General features: G+C 41.8%; 1 protein-coding gene across 1 annotated transcript in view; it reads right to left on the reverse strand.

Annotated features, from left to right (window-relative positions):
* MRPL42 (mitochondrial ribosomal protein L42) overlaps window positions 1-18034 on the reverse strand; it is a 35967-nt gene extending 17933 nt beyond the window's left edge. Inside the window, exons 1-4 of the mRNA XM_033221079.1 lie at window positions 17954-18034; window positions 15834-15995; window positions 9470-9533; window positions 6882-6966 (exon numbers count right to left, since the gene is read on the reverse strand). Coding sequence (XP_033076970.1) covers window positions 6882-6966; window positions 9470-9533; window positions 15834-15903 — 219 coding nt within the window. The 5' untranslated portion in view covers window positions 15904-15995; window positions 17954-18034. The remainder of the gene's footprint in view (window positions 1-6881; window positions 6967-9469; window positions 9534-15833; window positions 15996-17953) is intronic.
* Between the last annotated feature and the right edge of the window lie 2958 nt (window positions 18035-20992).

The following is a 20992-nucleotide window of genomic DNA, read 5'->3' on the forward strand; positions in this document are numbered from 1 at the left end:
AACATTCAATACTATATAAAGCTATCATAATGAAAGTAATTATTCAATAATAATATATATGTAACAAGACTGTAACACCGCCTTGCTTTAAAATAACAATATATATGTATTATAATACAATGAAAATCTGAATTTACAACCAGTAAGAAACAATTCAAACAGATATTTTCTTTACATCCATACACTATTAGTGACAACTACATTCTACCACTGTATTAAATATTATAGCATACATTTATATCTAGTTTATGCACATGAAACAAGACCTCTTTAAAAGGCAATGTGGTCAGGTGCGGTGGCTCACATGTGTTAACCCTAGCACTTTGGGAGGCTGAGGCAGGCAGATCACTTGAGTTCAGGAGTTGGAGACTCCATCTCTACAAAAAATACAAAAAATTAGCCAGGCATGGTAGCTCATGCCTGTAGTCCCAGCTACTGAGGAGGCTGAAATGGGAGGATCACTTAAGCCCGGGAAGCAGAGGCTGCAGTGAGCCAAGATCGCGCCACTGCATTCCAGTCTGGGCGACACAGATAGACCGTGTCTCAATTAAAAAAAAAAAAAAAAAAGGCAACGTGGACCACGTGCAGTGGCTCACACCTGCAATCCCAGCACTTAGGAAGGTCAAAGTGGCAAAGGAATGATTCCGCCTAGGAGTTCGAGACCAGCCTGGGCACCGTGGTGAGACCCCCCGCCATCTCTATTTTTATATATATGTTTTTTAAAAAGCAATGGAGGTGGCACAATTAAGTAAAGTCATGGACTGCATAAGAATGTTTTGAGGCTGGGCGCAGTGACACACGCCTGTAATCCCAGCACTTTGGGAGGCTGCAGTGGGCGGATCACATGAGGTCAGGAGTTCAAGACCAGCCTGGCCAACATGGTGAAACTCTTTGTCTCTACTGAAAATACAAAAATTAGCCAGGTATGGTGGTGCATGCCTGTAATCCCGGCTACTTGGGAGGCTGAGACAGGAGAATTGCTTGAACCCAGGAGGCAAAGGTTTCAGTGAACCGAGATCATGCCACTGCATTCCACCCTGGGTGACGGGGGAGATTCTGTCTGAAATAATAACAATGTTTTGGTCAACAATGTACAGTGATGAAGGACAGTGTATACTACAGTGGTCCCATAAGATTATCATGAAGCTAAAAAAATTCCTGTCACCTAGTGATGGTGCAGAAAGCCATAGTGCAATGCATTGCTTACATGTTTGTGGTGGTGCTAATGTAAACAAACTGACTGCATTGCCAGCTGTATAAAAGTATAGCACATACAATATATATAGCACATAATACCTGATAATAATAATAAATAACGGCAGGGTACAGTGGCTCACGCCTGTAATCCCAGCACTTTGTGAGGCTTGAGCTTAGGAGTTCAAAACCAGCCAAAGCAACATGTAGTGAGACCCTGTCTCAACCAAAATAATTTAAAAATAATAATAATAATAATAAATTACTAGGCAACTGGTTTATGCATTTACTATACTATACTTTTCATCATTAGAGTGTACTCCTTCTACTTTTTAAAAAAGTCAATTGTAAAACAGCCTCAGGCAAGCCCTTCAGGAGGTATTCCAGAAGAAGGCATTGTTATCATAGGAGATGACAGCTCCAGGCATGTTATTGTCCCTGAAGACCTTCCAGTGGGACAAAATGTGGAGGTAGAAGACAGTAATATTGATCATCCTGACCCTGTGTGGGCCTAGACTGTGTATGTGTCTTAGTTTTCACAAAAAAAGTTTAAAAAGTGCAAATAAAAATTGCAACACAAAAAAGTTTATAGAATAAGGATATAAAGAAAATATTTATGTATAGCTGTACACAATATTTTAAGCTAAGTGTTATTACAAAAGAGTAAAAAAGTATTAAAAATGTTTTGGCTGGGCGCAGTGGCTCACGCCTGTAATCCTAGCGTGATTGGGAGGCCGAGACGGGCGGATCACGAGGTCAGGAGATCGAGACCATCCTGGCTAACACAGTGAAACCCCATCTCTACTAAAAATATAAAAAAAGTAGCCAGCCGTAGTGGCGGGCGCCTGTAGTCCCAGCTACTCGGGAGGCTGAAGCAGGAGAATGGCATGAACCTGGGAGGCGGAGCTTGCAGTGAGCTGAGATAGCGCCACCACACTCCAGCCTGGGCGACTGAGCAAGACTCTATCTCAAAAAAAAAAAAAAAAAAAAAAATTTTTAAGTTTATCAAGTTTAAAAGTGACAGCAACCTAAGGTTAATTTATTATTAAAGAAAGAAAAATATTTTTAAAAATATTTAGTGTAGCCTAAACATATAGTGTTTGTTTATAAAGTATACAGCAGTGTACAATAATGTACTAGGCCTTCACACTCACTGACTCACCCAGGGCAACTTCCAGTCCTGTAAGCTCCATTTTTGGCTAAGTACCCTATACAGATATATTACATTTTATCTTTTATATCACATTTTCACTGTGCCTTTTCTATGTTTAAATACGTTTAGATACATAAATATTTACCACTGTGTTACAATTGCCTATAGTATTCACTACAGTAATATGTTGTATACATTTGTAGCCTGGGAGCAATAGGCTATACCATAAAGTCTGGGTGTGTAGTAGCCTACACCATCTGGGTTTGCGTAAGTAACACTCTATGATGTTCACATAACAATGAAATTGCCTAATGATGCATTTCTCAGAACATATCCCCATCAGTAAGCAATGCATGACTGTACTACAGAAATGCAAAGTAACAAAGATATCAGTGAAAAGTAGAAAGGGAGCCAAGTTAGAGCTTTGTCAAAAAGACCAGAATGGGGCCAGGTATGGTGGCTCATGCCTGTAATCCCAGCACTTTGGGAGGCCAAGGCAGGTAGATCACTTGAGGCCAGGAGTTAGAGACCAGCCTGGCCAACATGGCAAAACCCCCTCTCCACTAAAAACACAAGAATTAGCTGGGCGTGGTCACGAGTGCCTGTAATCCCAGCTATTTGGGTGGCTGAGGCATTAGAATCCCTTGAACCTGGAGAGGCATGGAGGTTGCAATGAGACAAGATCACACCACTGCATTCTAGCCTGGCTGACAGAGACTCTGTCTCAAAAAAAAAAAAAAAAAAAAAAAAAACAGATTGGGCAAGGTACAGTGGCTCACGCCTGTAAGCCCAGCACTTTGGGAAGCCAAGATGAGAGGACTGCTTGGGTCCAGGAATTCCTTATTGGTTTGGACAACATAGTGAGACCCTGTCTACAAAAATTTTAAAAATTAGCTGGGCATGGTGGTGTGTGTCTATAGTCCCAGCTACTCAGGATGCTAAAGTGGGAGGATTGCTTGAGCCCATGTTACTATTATTCTAATAGTAACATGTTCTCAAGAACGTTTCTTATTTTGCAGCCCAATCTACAATTTATTGCTTGACAAACAAAAAACTTTCCCTGCTTTCTCATGTGAATGTCTGCTAGCCCTAAAACATAAAACCCTTAGGCATGAAGAGGAAGGAACAACTTCATTCACTTAACAGAAAAATATTTATTGTGCATCTACCAAGTTCAAAGTGCTATTCCAGGTGCTGAAGACTAAGCATGAGAAAAAAACACACAAGGCCCTGTCCTCATCGAGCTTACATTTTAGTGATGGGAGACAGCCAGAAAACATCCACTATGCTAGAAATAATAAATGCTATTGAGAAAAGTAAAGCGTGTAGGAGCAAAGGTACAATTTGAAATGCAGTAGCCAAGGAAGGCCACACAAGATAACAGATAAGGAAAAAGACCTTAAGGAAAGGGAGTAAACTATGAGGTAAAAGCATTCCAGGCAAAGGAAGCAGGAAATACAAAAGCTCTGAGTGGGGGGCTCGCCTAATACAGCTGAAAAACAGCTGCAGTAGTGGTAAGTATGGTGGCAGTAGAGTGATTTACTTGAAAACTTGTAGGAGTGATTACTTCCCTAAACTAGAGATGAATATTGATGATGTGGCAGAGAAGATAATTGTCAAAACAAAGGAAACACAACAAAGAAAGAGGATGCAGGGAAGGTGGGCATGTATACAGAGGAATGATGATAATGATAAACCATGATACGAATCTGTGCTGGGTAAGGAGGGAGTGAGAATGTGTGAGATACATGAGGGACTGTGAAAAAGTGGTTGGATCAATGGATGTAGGTTACAAAGAGGGAATGAATAATTCTTGGAGCTGGGAGACCAAGAGGGACTGGTAGTTAATTATTGGACTTATTTAGATTGGAAAAGAGGAGTAGCAATTATTGGTAATTAGAATATCTCTAGGGAATCCTCCCATGGAAATGGGTGGCTGACGTAGTGAGAGATCAAGAAGTGAGACATCACAGTATAAGATCATCTACATGGATATTGAAGTAACAAAGAATGAGGGTAAAACAGTATTGGAGAAAGTGTGACAGCAAGCTTAGAAAATTCAAGAAAGTGCAGAGTGGTGGAGGAGGAGAAATAACCTGGCAGTTGGTAGATAACAGCAACAAAAAAAGATAGTAAATGATGTAGTTGGATGATACAAGCTACAAAGCCAGAAATTGTTAGGAAGGAAGAGAAATGATCTAGATTTGACAATGAGGAGCTACAGGGATACCTTCCCCATCTTTAGACTCAGTGGTAAAAGAGTATGAGAGAGAAAACAGCAACTACTTAAAAGAACTGCTGGGGAAGTAATGTCTCCAGGGTACAGGCAGGTTTCTACTAGAGTCAGAAGGTGAAGGCAACATTCTGGAATAGGTTAAGGTTGTAAGAGATTTTGCCAAGGGTGGTAAGTTCTACAAGTACAGTGGGAAAGTTTTGACAGTTGAGGAGGGTCAGATGCAGAGATATAAAGAGCCATTTGGGGATAAGAGTCTGGATGATGTGAAATGATCTGGCATTCTTAGTATAATTGCTAAAACAGGACAAATAAACCGAAGATATTCAACAAAATAACAATGGACAAAGGTACAACATAGTGTGACCTGGAGGGTTTACAGGCCAGAACTCAGTGATGTAGGCCTATTTTTCTAAACGTTGCCCAAATAAGTGATACAAAAGAGGCACTGGATTAGTACCTATGATACCTGGCTTTTGTTTCCTAACAAAGCAGGGAGACAAAATGGTGAGTTTAAAAAGGAATATAGAAATTATTTGTTGGTCAGGCGCAGTGGCTCATGCCTGTAATCCCAGCGCTTTGGGAGGCTGAGGCAGGCAGATTATGAGGTCAAGAGATTGAGACCATCCTGCCCAACATGGTGAAACCCTGTCTCTACTAAAAATACAAAAATTAGCCGGGTGTGGTGGGGCATGCCTGTAGTCCCAGTTACTCAGGAGGCTGAGACAGGAGAATCGCTTGAACCCAGGAGGCAGAGGCTGCTGTGAGCCGAGATCGCGCCATTGCACTCCAGCCTGGGCAACAGAGCAAGACTCGGTCTCACAAAAAAAAAAAAAAGGAAAGAAATTATTTGTCAAATCAACCAGCACCCTGACCTTAATGATGATTTTTTAAAATAAGTACCACTAAATATATCATGTGATGACCTAAACCATCTAATTATTTTCTCCTCAAAAAGCAAGTCAAGGCTGGGCACAGTGGCTCATGCCTGTAATCCCAGCATTTTGGGAGGCTGAGGCAGGCAGATCACCTGAGCTTGGGAGTTTGAGATCAGCGTGGGCAACATGGTGAAACACCATCTCTACTAAAAATACAAAAATTTAAAAAAATAAAAAAATTAGCCGGGCGTAGTGGCAGGTGCCTGTAGTCCCAGGTACTTGGGAGGCTGGGACAGGAGAATAGCTTGAACCCAGGAGGTGGAGGTTGCAGTGAGCCGGATCACGCCACTGCACTCCTGCCTGGGCGACAGAGTGAGACCCTGTCTCAAAAAAAAAAAAAAAAAAAAAAAAGCAAATCAAACATTACCTAGTAGAAGGAGGCTTAAAGAAATAGGAAAAAGCATTTCAAATACAAAACTAAAAAAAGACTTGGGTCAAACTAAAAATAAATTATATTAAAAACAATACAAAATCCTCTTCTGTCTAGTACTTGATTTTTTTAAAAAATAGGGAAAGAAATCTAACTGAGCCATTCAAAATACATACCTATGTTGTCCCATTAAAAAATAAAAATAGGCCGGGCACGGTGGCTCAAGCCTGTAATCCCAGCACTTTGGGAGGCCGAGGCGGGTGGATCACGAGGTCAGGAGATCAAGACCATCCTGGCTAACATGGTGAAACCCCGTCTCTACTAAAAATCCAAAAAACTAGCGGGGCGTGGTGGCGGGCGCCTGTAGTCCCAGCTACTCGGAGGCTGAGGCGGGAGAATGGCGTGAACCCGGGAGGCGGAGCTTGCAGTGTGCCGAGATCGCACCACTGCACTCCAGCCTGGGTGACACAGCGAGACTCTGTCTCAAAAAAAAATAAAAAATAAAAATAAAAATAAAAAAAACAAATTCACCAAATGTTAAAAAAAAAACCTGTCAGAACCAACAGTAAAAAAGTAGTTGTAATCCCAGCACTCTAAAATACAACTTTTATTTGTAACAGCACTCTAAAATACAACTTTTTCATAATTTTCTAGATTATAATATGGGGCAGTATGGGACAATGCATTTTATAATTTTATATTAGATGTATCTGATCCTTAATCAGAAATCTACCCAAATTTTTAGACCAGAAAACTGATGCCATAATTGTGTTTAAATGGTTCACTTTGTATTCTGAAAAAAAAAAAAAAAAAGACTATAAAGAAAGCAGATGAAAAACAAATAAGAGAAAAATCAAAATAGTAAAATTAAAAAGCCAAAAGAAAATCTAAAACAAGGAAAATCAGACGACTCCCTTCTTTATGGATACTATAAAGAAGTGCAAACATTTCTAACAGCAAATTAAAAACTACAAGAAATTTTCTCATACATACTTTTGTGTGTTCATATGGAATGTCCACAGAAGGGTGGTAGCATACTATTGTCCTGCCATCAGAAGTCAGAGCAAGCTCTACGTTGCTAAAAAAGAATGTTTTAGAAATAAAGTTATACTGTATTCACGGCAAAATGATTATTCTTTTTTTTTTTTTTTTTTGAGATGGAATCTCACTGTGTCACCCAGGCTGGAGTGCAATGGGCACTTCAGGTTAAAGCTAAAATTAGTGCCTGGCCTAATTTTAGCTTTAAGAATAATCATTCTGGGCCCAGCGTGGTGGCTCATGCCTGTAATCCCAGCACTTTGTAAGGCCGAGGTGGGCAGATTGCTTGAGGTCAGGAGTTCAAGACCAGTCTAGCAAAACCCCGTCTCTACTAAAAATACAAATATTAGCCAGGTGTAGTAGCACACACTTGTACTCCCAGCTACGCAGGAGGCTGAGGCAGGAGAATCACTTGAACCCAGGAGGCGGAGGCTGCAGTGAGTCAAGATCATGCCACTGCACTCCAGCCTGGGCAACAGAATGAGACTCCATCTCAAAAAAAAAAAAAAAAAAAGGCTAAACTTAATTAATCACAAATTGCTGAAGAGAAGATACTACATCACTGGATTGGCAAACCTGGTACCCAAAACACAGGAGACAACTGAAGACCATCCCACAGAATATGTCAGCTTAAATACCACAACAAAATAATTTGTAGGTAACAGAGAATAGGCAATAGATTGTTTCACCATGGTTGCAAGATTGAATACCATAACACGGCTACAGTGAACATTTAATCTGTCAAATGATTTCTTCATAAGAAGATAGTTTTATATAATGCAAAACACGTATATGACTCAATCTTTCCAGGTTCAAAAAATGTTACCTACTCCAGTTTCATCACTATCATAGTACTCATTAGATGTACAATTAGTGTCAAGGCCAGGTGTGGTAGCTCACATCTGTAATCCTTACACTTTGGGAGGCCAAGGCGGGAGGATCACTTGAGCTCAGGAGTTTGAGACCAGCCTGGGTAACATGGCAAAATCCTGTCTCTACAAAAAATAAAAAAAATTAGCCGGGTGTGGTGGTACACACCTATAGTTCCAGTTACTTGGGGGCGCTGAGGCAGGAGGATAGCTTGAACCTGGGAGGTTGAGGCTGCAGTGAGCTGACAAAGCGTCACTGAACTCCAGTCTGGGTGACAAAGTGAGACCCTGTCTCAAAAATAAAAATAAAAGGCCAACCATGATGGCTCACACCTGTAATCCTTGCATGCTAGAAGGCCGAGGGAGGCAGATTGCTTGAGCTCAGGAGTTTAAGATCAGCCTGGGCAACATGCTGAAACCCCGTTTCTATAAAAAATACAGAATTAGCTGGGTGTGGTGGCACACACCTGTAGTCCCAGCTGCTTGGGGGGCTGAGGCAAGAGGATTACTTGAACCTCGCAAGTTGAGGCTGCAGTGAGCTGAGATAGCGCCACTGCATTCCAGCCTGGGTGACAAAGTGAGAACCTGTCTCAAAAAAATAAAAGGTCAGTTGCAGTGCCTCACGCCTGTAATTCCAGCATTTTGGGAGGCCCAGGTGGGCAGATTACCTGAGGTAAGGACTTTGAGACCAGCCTGGCTAACATGGTGAAACCCCATCTCTACTAAAAATACAAAAATTAGCCAGGCATGGTGGCATGCGCCTATAGTCTCAGCTACTCAGGAGGCTGAGGCTGGAAAATCGCCTGAACACGGGAGGTAGAGGTTGCAGTGAGCCAAGATCACACCACTGCTATCCAGCCTGGGCAACAGAACAAGACCCCATCTCAGGTTGCAGTGAGCCAAGATCACACCACTGCTCTCCAGCCTGGGTGACAGAACAAGACCCCATCTCAGGTTGCAGTGAGCCAAGATCACACCACTGCTCTCCAGCCTGGGTGACAGAACAAGACCCCATCTCAGGTTGCAGTGAGCGAAGATCACACCACTGCTCGCCAGCCTGGGCGACAGAACAAGACCCCATCTCAAAAACAAAATAAAAATAAAACTAGTGTCAAGACAGAAGAAAAAATATTTTTATTATCATTTTGTAATAAAAACAACACAGATTAAGAAAATAGGTAGCAGTTTCTGTGTATCAGACTCTGCTGCAGAGGAAAAAGACAATGTCATATGTTATTCCTAGTTCTTATCATAGTGACTAAATTGAATAAGTACCAAATAAATGGTGGTTAAATTAAGTATGTGTTATTTAGGATTATTCAATATCAAACAAAAGAAAAGATAAATAATAGCTTAAGCTAACAGATACGAACCCTATAAAAACTAATTAACTTTTCCAAAAAGCTAAAGCATGCTTCAGAAAGGACAGCAGTTCTAAACAGCATGTCTGTCTTACAACAAATATTCAATGAAACACAATGATAATAATTTTTATTTAAAATGTTTATAAGCTCAGATACTGGATAAATAAAATCATTAAAATAATTTTTAAAAACAAAATTAAGGAAAGAATAATGAGAAATGAAAGCATAAGACATCAAAACAAGAAATAAAATTAAATTATTTCAGATATAGCTAAGACTATTATGTTTTCAATTGAGTTTTAATACATACCAATTATAGTCATCTGGTAGAGGAGAATACGTAGATTTATGACAAACACAATATAAAGCTCCATCTGCAAAAACCCCAAACAGTAAAATAGATTTAGTTAATTTGAGCATATTTTCTCCATAAATTTGAAGCTAGTTTTACTCATTCAATCAACATTTACTGTTTACTATGAAACAGGCCTGTGCTAGGGGCTAGGGATTCAACAACAAACAAAACTCAGTCCCAACCCTCAAAAGGGTACAGTCTGCTTGTGAGAGAGAAAGACAAACAATTACAACATAGAGGATAAGCACTGTTAGGACTGGTAAACACTGGCAAAGATGGGTCACACAGAAAGGCTACCAAACAAATTGTGCAGGTTCAAGAAAGCCTTTTCAGTGGAGATGATATCCAAGGTGCTCTAAAGAATGAGAAAATAAGACTTGATAAGAGATAAAAACAATGTTTCTAGCAGAGGGAGTAACAGGTGCAAGGACTCCAGGTAAAATAAAAAAAGTGTTTGGGTACTCCAGCCTTTCCAAGAAAGAACTTAAAGTATTTGGGGCCAGTTGCAGTGGCTCACGCCTGTAATCCCAACACTTTGGGAGACCAAGGCGGGCAGATCACCTAAGGTCAAGGAGTTTGAGATCAGCCTGACCAACATGGTGAAACCTTGTCTCTACTAAAAATACAAAATTAGCCAGGCGTGGTCAGCTACTCAGGAGGCTGAGGCAGGAGAATTGCTTGAACCCAGGAGGCAGAGGTTGCAGTGAGCCGAGATCATGCCATTGCACTCCAGCCTGAGCAACAAGAGCGAAACTCCGTCTCAAAAAAATAAATAAATAAAAATAAAGCACTTTGGGTTTTCCAAGGTGCAGAGTTTATAAGGCAGTGATGAAGTGATGAAATATGAAATAATAGGTTCAAAATTAACTTTTCTTAATCAAAATGCTTACATTTTAAAGCATATTTTCCTTTTTCAGAATACCTGCAAATTCAAGAGCCATAATTGCTTTTTTTTTTTTTTTTTGAGATCGAGTCTCGCTCTGCTGCCCAGGCTGGAGTGCAGTGGCGCGATCTCGGCTCACTGCAAGCTCTGCCTCCCGGGTTCACGCCATTCTCCTGCCTCAGCCTCCTGAGTAGCTAGGAGTACAAGCACCCGCCACCACGCCAGGCTAATTTTTTGTATTTTTAGTAGAGATGGGGTTTCACCGTGTTAGCCAGGATGGTCTTAGTCTCCTGACCTCGTGATCCACCTGCCTCAGCCTCCCAAAGTGCTGGGATTACAGGTGTGAGCCACTGTGCCCGGCCATAATTGCTTTTTTAAAAGCTTTTGAAAGGTTCTCCTATGTTCAAAAAAAGGATATTCTTTTAATACAAAAAAAAAAATTTAAAAGTAATTCAATATAGTTAAAAGCAAGTTTTGAATGCATCTTGATTAATGCCAAGAATCAAAGTCAGAGCCTCTTGTTCCTGTGATATAGGACTGTAACCTATCCTGCCTTCCCTATCTCCATGCCTTCACCATATCCTCAGTATGGAATTCCATCCCCATTTTGTTCAAATACCCCTCATCCTTAAAAGTCTAACACTTGCCAGGCACAGTGGCTCATTCCTGTAATCCCAGCACTTCGGGAGGCCAGGCCAGGTAGATCATTTGAGGTCAGGAATTCGAGACCAGCCTGGCCAACATGGTGAAACCCCCTCTCTACTAAAAATACAAAAAACTGGCCAGGCATGTTGATGCATGCCTGTAATCCCAAGAGTGAAACTCCATCTCAAAAATAAATAAACAAATAAATAATCAGACATGGTGGTGCACATCTGTAGTCTTGCTTACTTGGAAGACTGAGATAGTAGGATCATCTGAGCCCAGGGAGGTCAAGGCTGCAGGGGGCCAAGACTGCGCCACTGCACTCCAGCCTGGGCAACAGAGTGAGACCTACCTCGAAAAAAAAAAAAACAACATTCATTACCTGACATTTTACCAATGGAAGTTCTGGATATAGAATTAGCAGAAGCTCTAAATACATAATTAGGACTAATGCCAAAGTTAACACCAATCAAGCCAAAGCAACTCAATGTGCCAAAATAATTTCAATTAACAATAATTTCTGTAATTTATGAGTTATTCTTATTACATATATGTTTAATTACATTTTGAAAAGAGCTATGAAAGCTAAAAGTTGTCCCATCTTCAAATGCTCAGTATTTTACCTTGCTACAGAAAAGGAAGTACAGTAGAAAGTGTACTGGACAAAGTAAGGTGGGGAGATTCAGATTTTGGTCACAGTTCTCAGTTACCAAATATGTGACCCTGGTTAAATTTATGAGGGCCACAGAACTCAAGTTTCTTTACCTTCATAAAGAGGATAATACTACATGGGTTACCAAAATCAAAACTGTTATAAGGATCAAATGGCTTAACATGCTTTGAAAACTGTAAAGTGGTCTACATTCCCAGGCTGACTGACCATTTGGGAAATTTTAAAATATTCCTTCTAGAATATAGGGAAGCCTTTTTATTTTTGCTTATTGAACTTTCTTCCTTAATCATGATTTCGCTTTGCCTCTAATCTTAATGTCCTTCCCTTTTTTATTAAACATCAATAATAACAGTAATGAAACTTTATTTAATTTTAATTTTTTATTTTTGAGACAGGGTATCACTCTATCTCCCAGGCTGGAGTGCAATGGCACAATCACAGCCTCGAACTCCTGGGCTCAAGCAGTCTTCCTACTTCAGCCTCCTGAGTAGGCTGCCTCCCTCCTGGACCACAGGCGCACACCACCTCAGAAATTAGCCCCGCTAATTTCTGTAACTTTTGTAGAAATGGCATTTTGTCACATTACCCAGCCTGGTCTCAAACTTCGGAGCCTGCCTCACTCCCAAAGTGCTGGTATTACAGGTGTGAGCCACCATGCCCAGCCCTTTACTTTCAGTAATAGTAGTAATAGGAACTTTGCAGTATAAGGGACTTTTAGGACATAAGAAGTTAGGTCACTGAGTATTAGGATGACTGATAACGGAATGATTTTCTAGGGTAACCTAATTCTTAGTTAACTAGATATTTTGAGAGTAACTCTAATCCATTCAGATTACTTCAACAAACACTGATATATCTCCTATCATGAATGAGAGGCACCAGAGACACCAAAATGAATTAGATACAGTGCAAACTTAGTGGGAAATCCAGTGGGGAAAAAGATATATAAACAATTTTCAATTATCCAGGGACACATTAATTGGTTTTCTGATGGGCCTGTGTGAGAACTAATTGTTTCAAAACATAGACTATGTAAAAACTGATTGGATCTGACTTCCCATTAGTCTAGGAGCTGGGTTCCTGCAAGGCAAAGAGTAGGCTAGGAAGTAAGGGTCTTTCTCCCAATTCTCACAACAAAAGTGCTCCTAGATAATCAAATGCTGATTGTAGTTTTGTTGTGACTTATTTTAGTTTATATCCAAAGTCTCTTAAGCAATCTCCTGTTCCATTTACTGAATTCTAAGTTGATTTTACTTTGAATATAATGTAATAAATGTTATTATGTTTAGGGCCCTACAAAAGGGGAGAGTGGGGCAAGCAAGGAAGCAGGGATGGAAAGCTTCCTATAAGAGCAGGATTTGGTGGTCAGGTGCGATGGCTCATGCCTATAATTCCAGCACTCTGGGAGGCTGAGGTGGCAGACCACTTGAGGTCAGGAGTTTGAGACCAGTCTTGACTACATGGTGAAACCCCTTCCCTACTAAAAATACAAAAACTAGGACAGGCGCAATGGCTCACACCTGCAATCCCAGCACTTTGGGAGGCCAAGGCAGGCAGATCATTTGAGGTTGGCATTTCGAGACCAGCCTGGCCAACACGGTGAAACTCTACCTCTACTAAAAATACAAATATTAACCAGGCATAGTGGTAGGTGCCTATAATCCCAGCTACTTGGGAGGCTGAGGCAGGAGAATCACTTGAACCCGGGAAACAGAGGCTGCCATGTGCCAAGATCATGCCTCTGCACTCCAGCCTGAACAATGGAGCAAGATTCACTCTCAAAAAACAAAATAAAATAAAATAGAGTAAGATCTGGCAAACTTTTGAGCATTCTATTCAACAAAGGTGTTTACTGAGTAAAATATTTTCCCCGCCTCGACCATAACAAATTGCCTATTTATTACTTTACTTTTACTCTATTCTTCAAATAGCTCTTTTCTCCTTAATTCAATAAACAAACTTTCAATTACAAATGGTGGTAAATAGGAAATAAGATAGAAGAGACAACAGTCAAGGTCAAGTAGAGTTGTATTTACAAAGTCAGCTGCATCCCAGGCGCGATGGCTCACACGCCTGTAATCCCAGCACTTTGGGAGGCTGAGGCAGGCGGATCACCTGAGGTTGGGAGTTCGAGACCAGTCTGACCAACGTGGAGAAACCCCCGTCTCTACTGAAAATACAAAATTAGCTGGGTGTGGTGGCCTGTAATCCCAGCTGCTTGGGAAGTTGAGGCAGGAGAATTGCTTGAACCCAGGAGGCAGAGGTTGCAGTGAGCCGGAGACCATACCATTGCACTCCAGCCTGGGCAACAAGAACAAAACTCCATCTCAAAAAAAAAAAAAAAAAGTCAGCTGCACTTGCATGTTTATCAGAGCACTATTCATAATAGCAAAGACATGGAAACAAGCTCATCAACGGCAGACTGGATAAATAATATGTGGTATATATGTACACCATGGATTATTACCCAGACATTAAAACAAATAAAATCACGTCCTTTCCAGCAACATAGATGCAGCTGGAGGCCATTATCCTAAGTGAATTAATACAAAAACAGCCAAATACTACACGTTCTCACTTACATGTAGGAGGTAAACATTGCATACATATGGACACACAAATGGGAACAATAAACACTGGCGACTCAAAACAGAAGGGAGGGATGGAGGGAAGGGTTGAAAAACTAACTATTGGGTACTATGTTCACTATTCGGGTGATGGGTTGAGTTGAAGCCCAAACCTCAGTATGTATAATATATACATGTAACAAACCTGCATATGTACCCCCTGAATCTAAAATAAAAAATAAAAATAAAAAGTTGGCTGACATAGTTAAATATAAAAAGGCAAACCTACCATAGCCTCTATACATGTCTACTTTAGAAATGGGAGAACAGGGCCGGGCGCGGTGGCTCAAGCCTGTAATCCCAGCACTTTGGGAGGCCGAGACGGGCGGATCACGAGGTCAGGAGATCGAGACCATCCTGGCTAACATGGTGAAACCCCGTCTCTACTAAAAAATACAAAAAACTAGCCGGGCGACATGGCGGGCGCCTGTAGTCCCAGCTGCTTGGGAGGCTGAGGCAGGAGAATGGCGTAAACCCAGGAGGCGGAGCTTGCAGTGAGCTGAGACCCGGCCACTGCACTCCAGCTGGGCGGCAGAGCGAGACTCCGTCTCAAAAAAAAAAAAAAAAAAAAAAGAAATGGGAGAACAGAGTTTACAAACAGGAAAAGAAAAAAGAAAGCACAGTTGGCTGAGAAAAAAGACTTTAATATTCTATTTACTTATTTGGGTCCATGCTTTAACTGTCAAACATGTATTAACAAGCTTTCGAGAAAAAATTAACTATATACAGTTCTTTAGAAAAGGCAGAAATTACATTTCATATTTTTAAAATGGCTAGGTACATAGAAAAAACACAATGAGAATCCACCAAAATATTAACAATGATTATCTCTGGAATATGGAACTGTGAATTTACCCTTTATACATACGTTTTAAGAACTACTAAAATAGTAATACATGTAATTGAACAAGAGAAAGTTACCCTTGACCAGTCCCTTACTCCTGCCCTCAGCTAAATCCCGAGTGGGCTACACAGATAGCCACTGTTTGGTCCAGACCTTTTACCTCTGCATTTATGCATATGCACATATGCATATAATGGATCATCTTTTAAACATACAAATAAGATCATATGATAGATACATACAGATATAATTCTGACACGCTTTTTTTTGTTTCTATTTATAGATCTTTCCATGTCAGTAACAGCTGCATGATAGTCACAGTTAAGATGTACCATAATTTATCCATTCCCCTCCCCAATTTACATTTCTTTTAGAGATGGGGGTCTTGCTATGTCGCCCAGGCTGGTCTCAAACTCCTGGCCTCAAGCAGTCCTCCCACCTCAGCCTCCCAAAGTGCTGGGATTACAGGCATGAGACACCACATCTGACCTATCCATTCCCCTTTTGACTGACATTTAGGTTTCCTCCCACTTTCCATTACTGCAAACACTCCTGCAAATTACAGGCGTATACAATAACTAAATGCTTTAAATTTTCTACATTCTTAAAAGTTTAAAACTTTTTAAACATTAAAAAAATTTACTTACTTTGAATTGGAAATAAATGTTTCAAGATAGTTCTCTTTGACATCACCCATTTTACTGCAGCTACAGCCATGGTGTTTCAAGATGCTTATCAAGTGGTATGAAAAGATGTTCTGAAGAGAAACTGCTTTTAACATCTGCTTCTAGGCATACCAATTTCTACTCCTGTTGAAGAGATAAAGAAAAATCAGTGCTACCTATGGTAAACTTAAGTTATATTAAACACCACAAGAACAAGGTAAGAATCACTGCCTAGAAGTCAACTGAAGCAATGCTTTTAAACAACTTGGCAATTCACATGATTTAACAACAGGACGAAGAGCAACATGGTCAAAATACAAGATCAGAACCACTGGAACTATGTCCATTACTATTTATCCTAGATGCAAACTTCTCTGCACCCAGTGTTGGGGTCCGCGTGTTTCCTAAACAAAGGAATGAACACACAAGACAACACAAGACAAGACAAACATGGCGGCCGCGCCGAACGACACGCTCCGCTTTATTTTATAGTCGTTTGTGGAATGTTACCAAGTCACAAGACACATTGTTGTTTTTCTGACCTTTCCCTGACTTTCTGGATTTTCAAGATGTTTACACATAAACAAGCACCCAGGGTCTGCTGTTTGCAGCTGGCTCCTATCGGGAACGCCCTGCTTCCTTTGCAAGAGCAGGACTTATTGGGAACGTCTCGTTTGCAAGCACGTAGTCCTCTACACCCAGTGCAGCTCCTTCTACTTACTGAATACTCAGTAAATGTGTAATTACTCTTGAAACAGTCATTCACAAATGGTACACAGAGTATTCATTCTCATAATGCTAGTGTGTCTGTGTACAACCTCTAAGGTTCCATACACAAGATACTACATCACTTACAGTACTATCCTGTTTCTGAATAAATGAAATATTTCTGTCTGCCCTGAGCCATTAATATAATAATAAAGAAATATCAAACAGGAAGGCCTATCCTTAGCCTATTAAATACTCAATTGGAGGAACTCATACAAATGCCCTCAAGTCCCAGATAAAATTTCACCTTCTTATATGTGTATAAGGTCTTTAACTTTCCAAGGTACTTTCGTCACCATTTCATTTTGCTCTCGTATTAATCATGTGAGGTATCTTTATTCTGATTCATGAAGAAACTAAAGCATAAAATTTAAAAGTCTTGCTTCCAAGGACTTTAAAGTCAGTCACTGCCAAACTGGGAAACTTTAAACAAGTCATTAAACGATCCTCAGTTTCTCCAATGACAAAATGGGGAAAACCACAATCTTCATGGGCTGTTGTGAATAAATGACAAACAACCATTGTTAAACCTTGTTTTTAATAGTCTTCAACGACTATCCGTGCCCTTCCCCCAATAGTGATAAAAGGGAATTAGGACACAGGCCCTCTTATTTGCTAGGCTAAATCACTCACACTGATACCTTGCACTGCCAGTACATTAACACTGCTAACCGTGAGCTCATAAGTGTGCTTTTTAGTTTACAATCCACTTTCACATACAATATGTGCTCTGACTTTCACAAGTCTGTGAAGCAGGCATCTCCATTTCACAGATTAAGAACAAAGGCTCAGAGAGGTCAATCGATTACTTGACCAGTATATGGCTGCTTAATAGGTGACATGCGTGGGACGTAAACCCATGACCTCTGACCACGAACAAAACATCTTGGAGGAAATTAGGTCCCCTCTGTCCGAAAGCCAGAGGCAAGCACACCCTGCTGGAAGTCAGATTATTCACCCCAGGAAGATCATTTCAGAGGTCAAGTCCCTTGGCCCGGAATTCAACCCCCAAACAAAAGCTACATAGCCTCTGCGGGTCAGAGGTTTGAGGAGCAGGCTACCAGGAGCTCACGGACTCTTCGACCTAAAGAAGTCCCTAGAGCCACAAGCTGCATCAGCCACCCCCAGGCGTCCGCCAGGGAACGAAGGGGGCGTTATAGGAAGCGCGCGGCCACATGCCGGCCCTTCTGCAGGAAGGACAAAGGCTGGGGATGCAGGCAGCCTCGCCCTGCCGGGAACGACAGGCGGGAGACCTCGACACCTGCAGACAAACACTGTGGGCCTGCCCAGCTTCCAGGGAGTCCTCGACAGGAGGACTAGAGGGAAGCGGTTACCTTGACAGCTTCTCACCACGAGCCCGCCATCTTGTTTCAATCCGGGTCCCACGAAACAGCGCCGCGCGCGCCCTCCCGGCCGCGGGGCATTCTGGGAAATGTAGTCTCCGTGGGAAAGCGGCCTGGGCGCAGAGGGAAAGCGGAGTCGTTGCTATGCACGCTTGCCTTTATTTGTAGCAGCATGGCCGCAACGTTATCAAGGTGCCCAGAAAAACAAAATCACTGCCCCACACACATACCCTTAGAAAGTAACAAGCATTTTTGTGTGTGTGTGAGGCAGTCTCATTCTGTCAGCCAGACTGGAGTGCAATGGCTCCATTACGGCTCACTGCAGCCTCTACCTCCTGGGCCCATGAGATCCTCCCACCTCAGCGTCCTGAGTAGCTGGTACTACAGGCGCACACCACCACACCTGGCTAATTTTTTAATATTTTTGTAGAGACGGGGTCTTGCTATATTGCCCACGCTGGTCTCAAGCAATCTTCCCACCTCGACCTCCCAAAGTGCTGAAATTACAGGCCTGAGCCATCATGCAAGCCTACAAGTACTTTTTAAAAAATTATGTTAATATTCAAAGAAATCGTAGATTGCCCTTTAGTAAATGAGTTAAAGTTTCTCAGGGGAAGAGACATTCCAGAGAAGCCCTGAAATGTGGAGGTTAGGAATTGGACGTTTGGAATCAACCTGAAGAGGCCCTCTGCTCAGAGAACCTGGCACTGTGCCCTCAGAACTGTGCTGGCTACCTATTATGGGAGGAAGTAAATATGCAGAATCTTGGACCTTGCCTTCCATCTTAGGAGGAAGGAAAGTCCCCTGGGCCTTTGCACTCTCTGTTCCCATTGCCAACAGTGCGCTTCTCTCACCTCTTCTCTTGACCTTACTGTATACAGGCCTTTCTCAAATATCATTTTAGAAAGGACCACTCCATTAAAATAGCCTCACCCACCCTTATTCCACGCCCCCCTTTATTTTCCTTCAGAACATTTACCATTACCTGACTTTATATTGATTATTTGTTTGCTCGTTTAATGTCTCTTTTTTTTTTTTTTTTTTTTTTTTGAGGCAGAGTCTCACTCTGTCGCCCAGGCTGGAGTGCAGTGGCATGATCTTGGCTCACTGCAACCTCCGCCTCTCAGCTTCAAGCGATTCTCCTTCCTCAGCCTCCCGAGTAGCTGGGATTACAGTTGCCCACCACCACATCCAGCTAATTTTTGTATTTTTAGTAGACATGGGGCTTTGCCATGTTCTCCGGACTGATCTTGAACTCCTTACCTCAGGTGATCTGCCCGCCTCTGCCTCCCAAAGTGCTGGGATTACAGGTGTGCGCCACTGCACCCAGCCTCGTTTAATGTCTCTTATGCTGGGTAATGTAAGCTCCGTGAAGGCAGAGACATATGTCTATCTTGTTCTTCACCATATGCAAACCCAGCATCTCAGACTATGCTTGGCCTCATTATAGGTCTCCAGTAAGTGTTTGCTGAACAAATGAAAAGACTAGATAGTGTTGCAAGTATCCAAGACAGCAGATGATTGGCTGGTAAAGCAGAAGTGGTTGCCTAGAAATTCCCTTTTCCTATGATTTGCAAAATTTTGCTTTTGTATATTTTTCTAAGAAAGAATCTATAGCTTTTAGTATGTATTCCAGGGAATTGATAAACCTCTCAACAAGTTAAGAACCATATTCCTGAAGTGACACATATTGAAAGTAAGTGAACACAGATCACATAGTAAAGAAAACTGAATATGGGCTGTGTAGTATGTTTCCTTATTTCCCAGGGAACATCAGGAGGCTAATCTTTGCTCTTGTAGAAGCCCACAGAGGGCCCATCTGTGTCCTTTCCAATCGTGTCCATCCTCCAAAGCTACCCATGAAGTCTTTCTGGACTATGCAATAGGAAGGGAGAGAGAGGAGAAACAGATTTGAATGAGCAGTCAACTGGACTGGTTGAACATTCCCTGCGTAAAGTGTAAGAAGAATGGATCAAAGATGATTCCAGATGTCAAGTCTTGATGGTTGTGAGCAGAGTGGGACCAGTCCCCAATAGGGAGACTCACTTAGTGGGACCAGGGAAGGTCTCACAAAGCTGAGACCGGAAAAGAAACCAACATTTTTTGGGGAAGAAAGAGGAGAGACAAGTTTAGGCTAAGTGAGGGAACAACTTACACAAAAACTTTAATGTGGTGGAAATAGCTTACCATATACTGGAGTAGGGTGGACAGTGTGGAGAAGAGTGGCAGGAGATGAGGAGAGTTGGAGCCAGGTCATGTTGGGCTTCATAAGCCTTGGAGGGGTTAACATGGAGTTAGGACACAGGACATATATAGAGATTAAATGGAGTAGGTGGTGCTGTGTGCCTGTAGTCCTAGCTACCCTGGGAGTAGGAGGCTGAAGTGGGAGGATTGCTTGGCCCAAGAGGTCAAGGTGGCAGTGAGCTATGATCGTGCCATGCACTCCCGCCTGGGTGACAGAGTGAGCCCCTGTCTCTTGAGATTTTTACACAAAAGAAGTGACATAATTTGATTTCTATTTTTAAAAGGTTACTCTGGCTGCCCTGGGAGGAGTGGTTTGGAGAGTGGCAAGACCGCAGGCAAGTCTAGCAAGGAAGCTACTGCAGTTCTGCAGTCAATAAATCATGTGATGGAGGGTGGTGGCAGTGGAGATGGAGAGAGAGAAAGAGTCCAGATGTATTTTAAAATTGGAAGTAATGACTTAACTTGCTGATGGACTGATTGAGAGAGAGGAAGACACTTCAGGTGGATGCTTTGATGACTAGCTTGACAATGGCGCCATTCATAAGACAAGGAAAACTGAGAGAGGAGCAGGTTTGGGGAGTCTGATGAGGGCGGAAATGCATACTTCTGTTTGGGAGTTGTTGAGTTTGAGATGGCTCTGAGACACTCCAGTGGAGATACAAAACGAGGCAGCAGCCTGGGCAACATAGTGAGTGAGGCCTTGTCTCTACAAAAAATCCACAAAATTAGTCAGCCTGATGGTGCGCACCTGTGATCCCAGCTACTAAGGAGGCTGAGGTAGGAGGA

The sequence above is a fragment of the Trachypithecus francoisi genome, unplaced genomic scaffold (assembly GCF_009764315.1).
Source record: "Trachypithecus francoisi isolate TF-2019V2 unplaced genomic scaffold, Tfra_2.0 Lachesis_group11, whole genome shotgun sequence".
Classification (NCBI taxonomy): Eukaryota; Metazoa; Chordata; class Mammalia; order Primates; family Cercopithecidae; genus Trachypithecus; species Trachypithecus francoisi.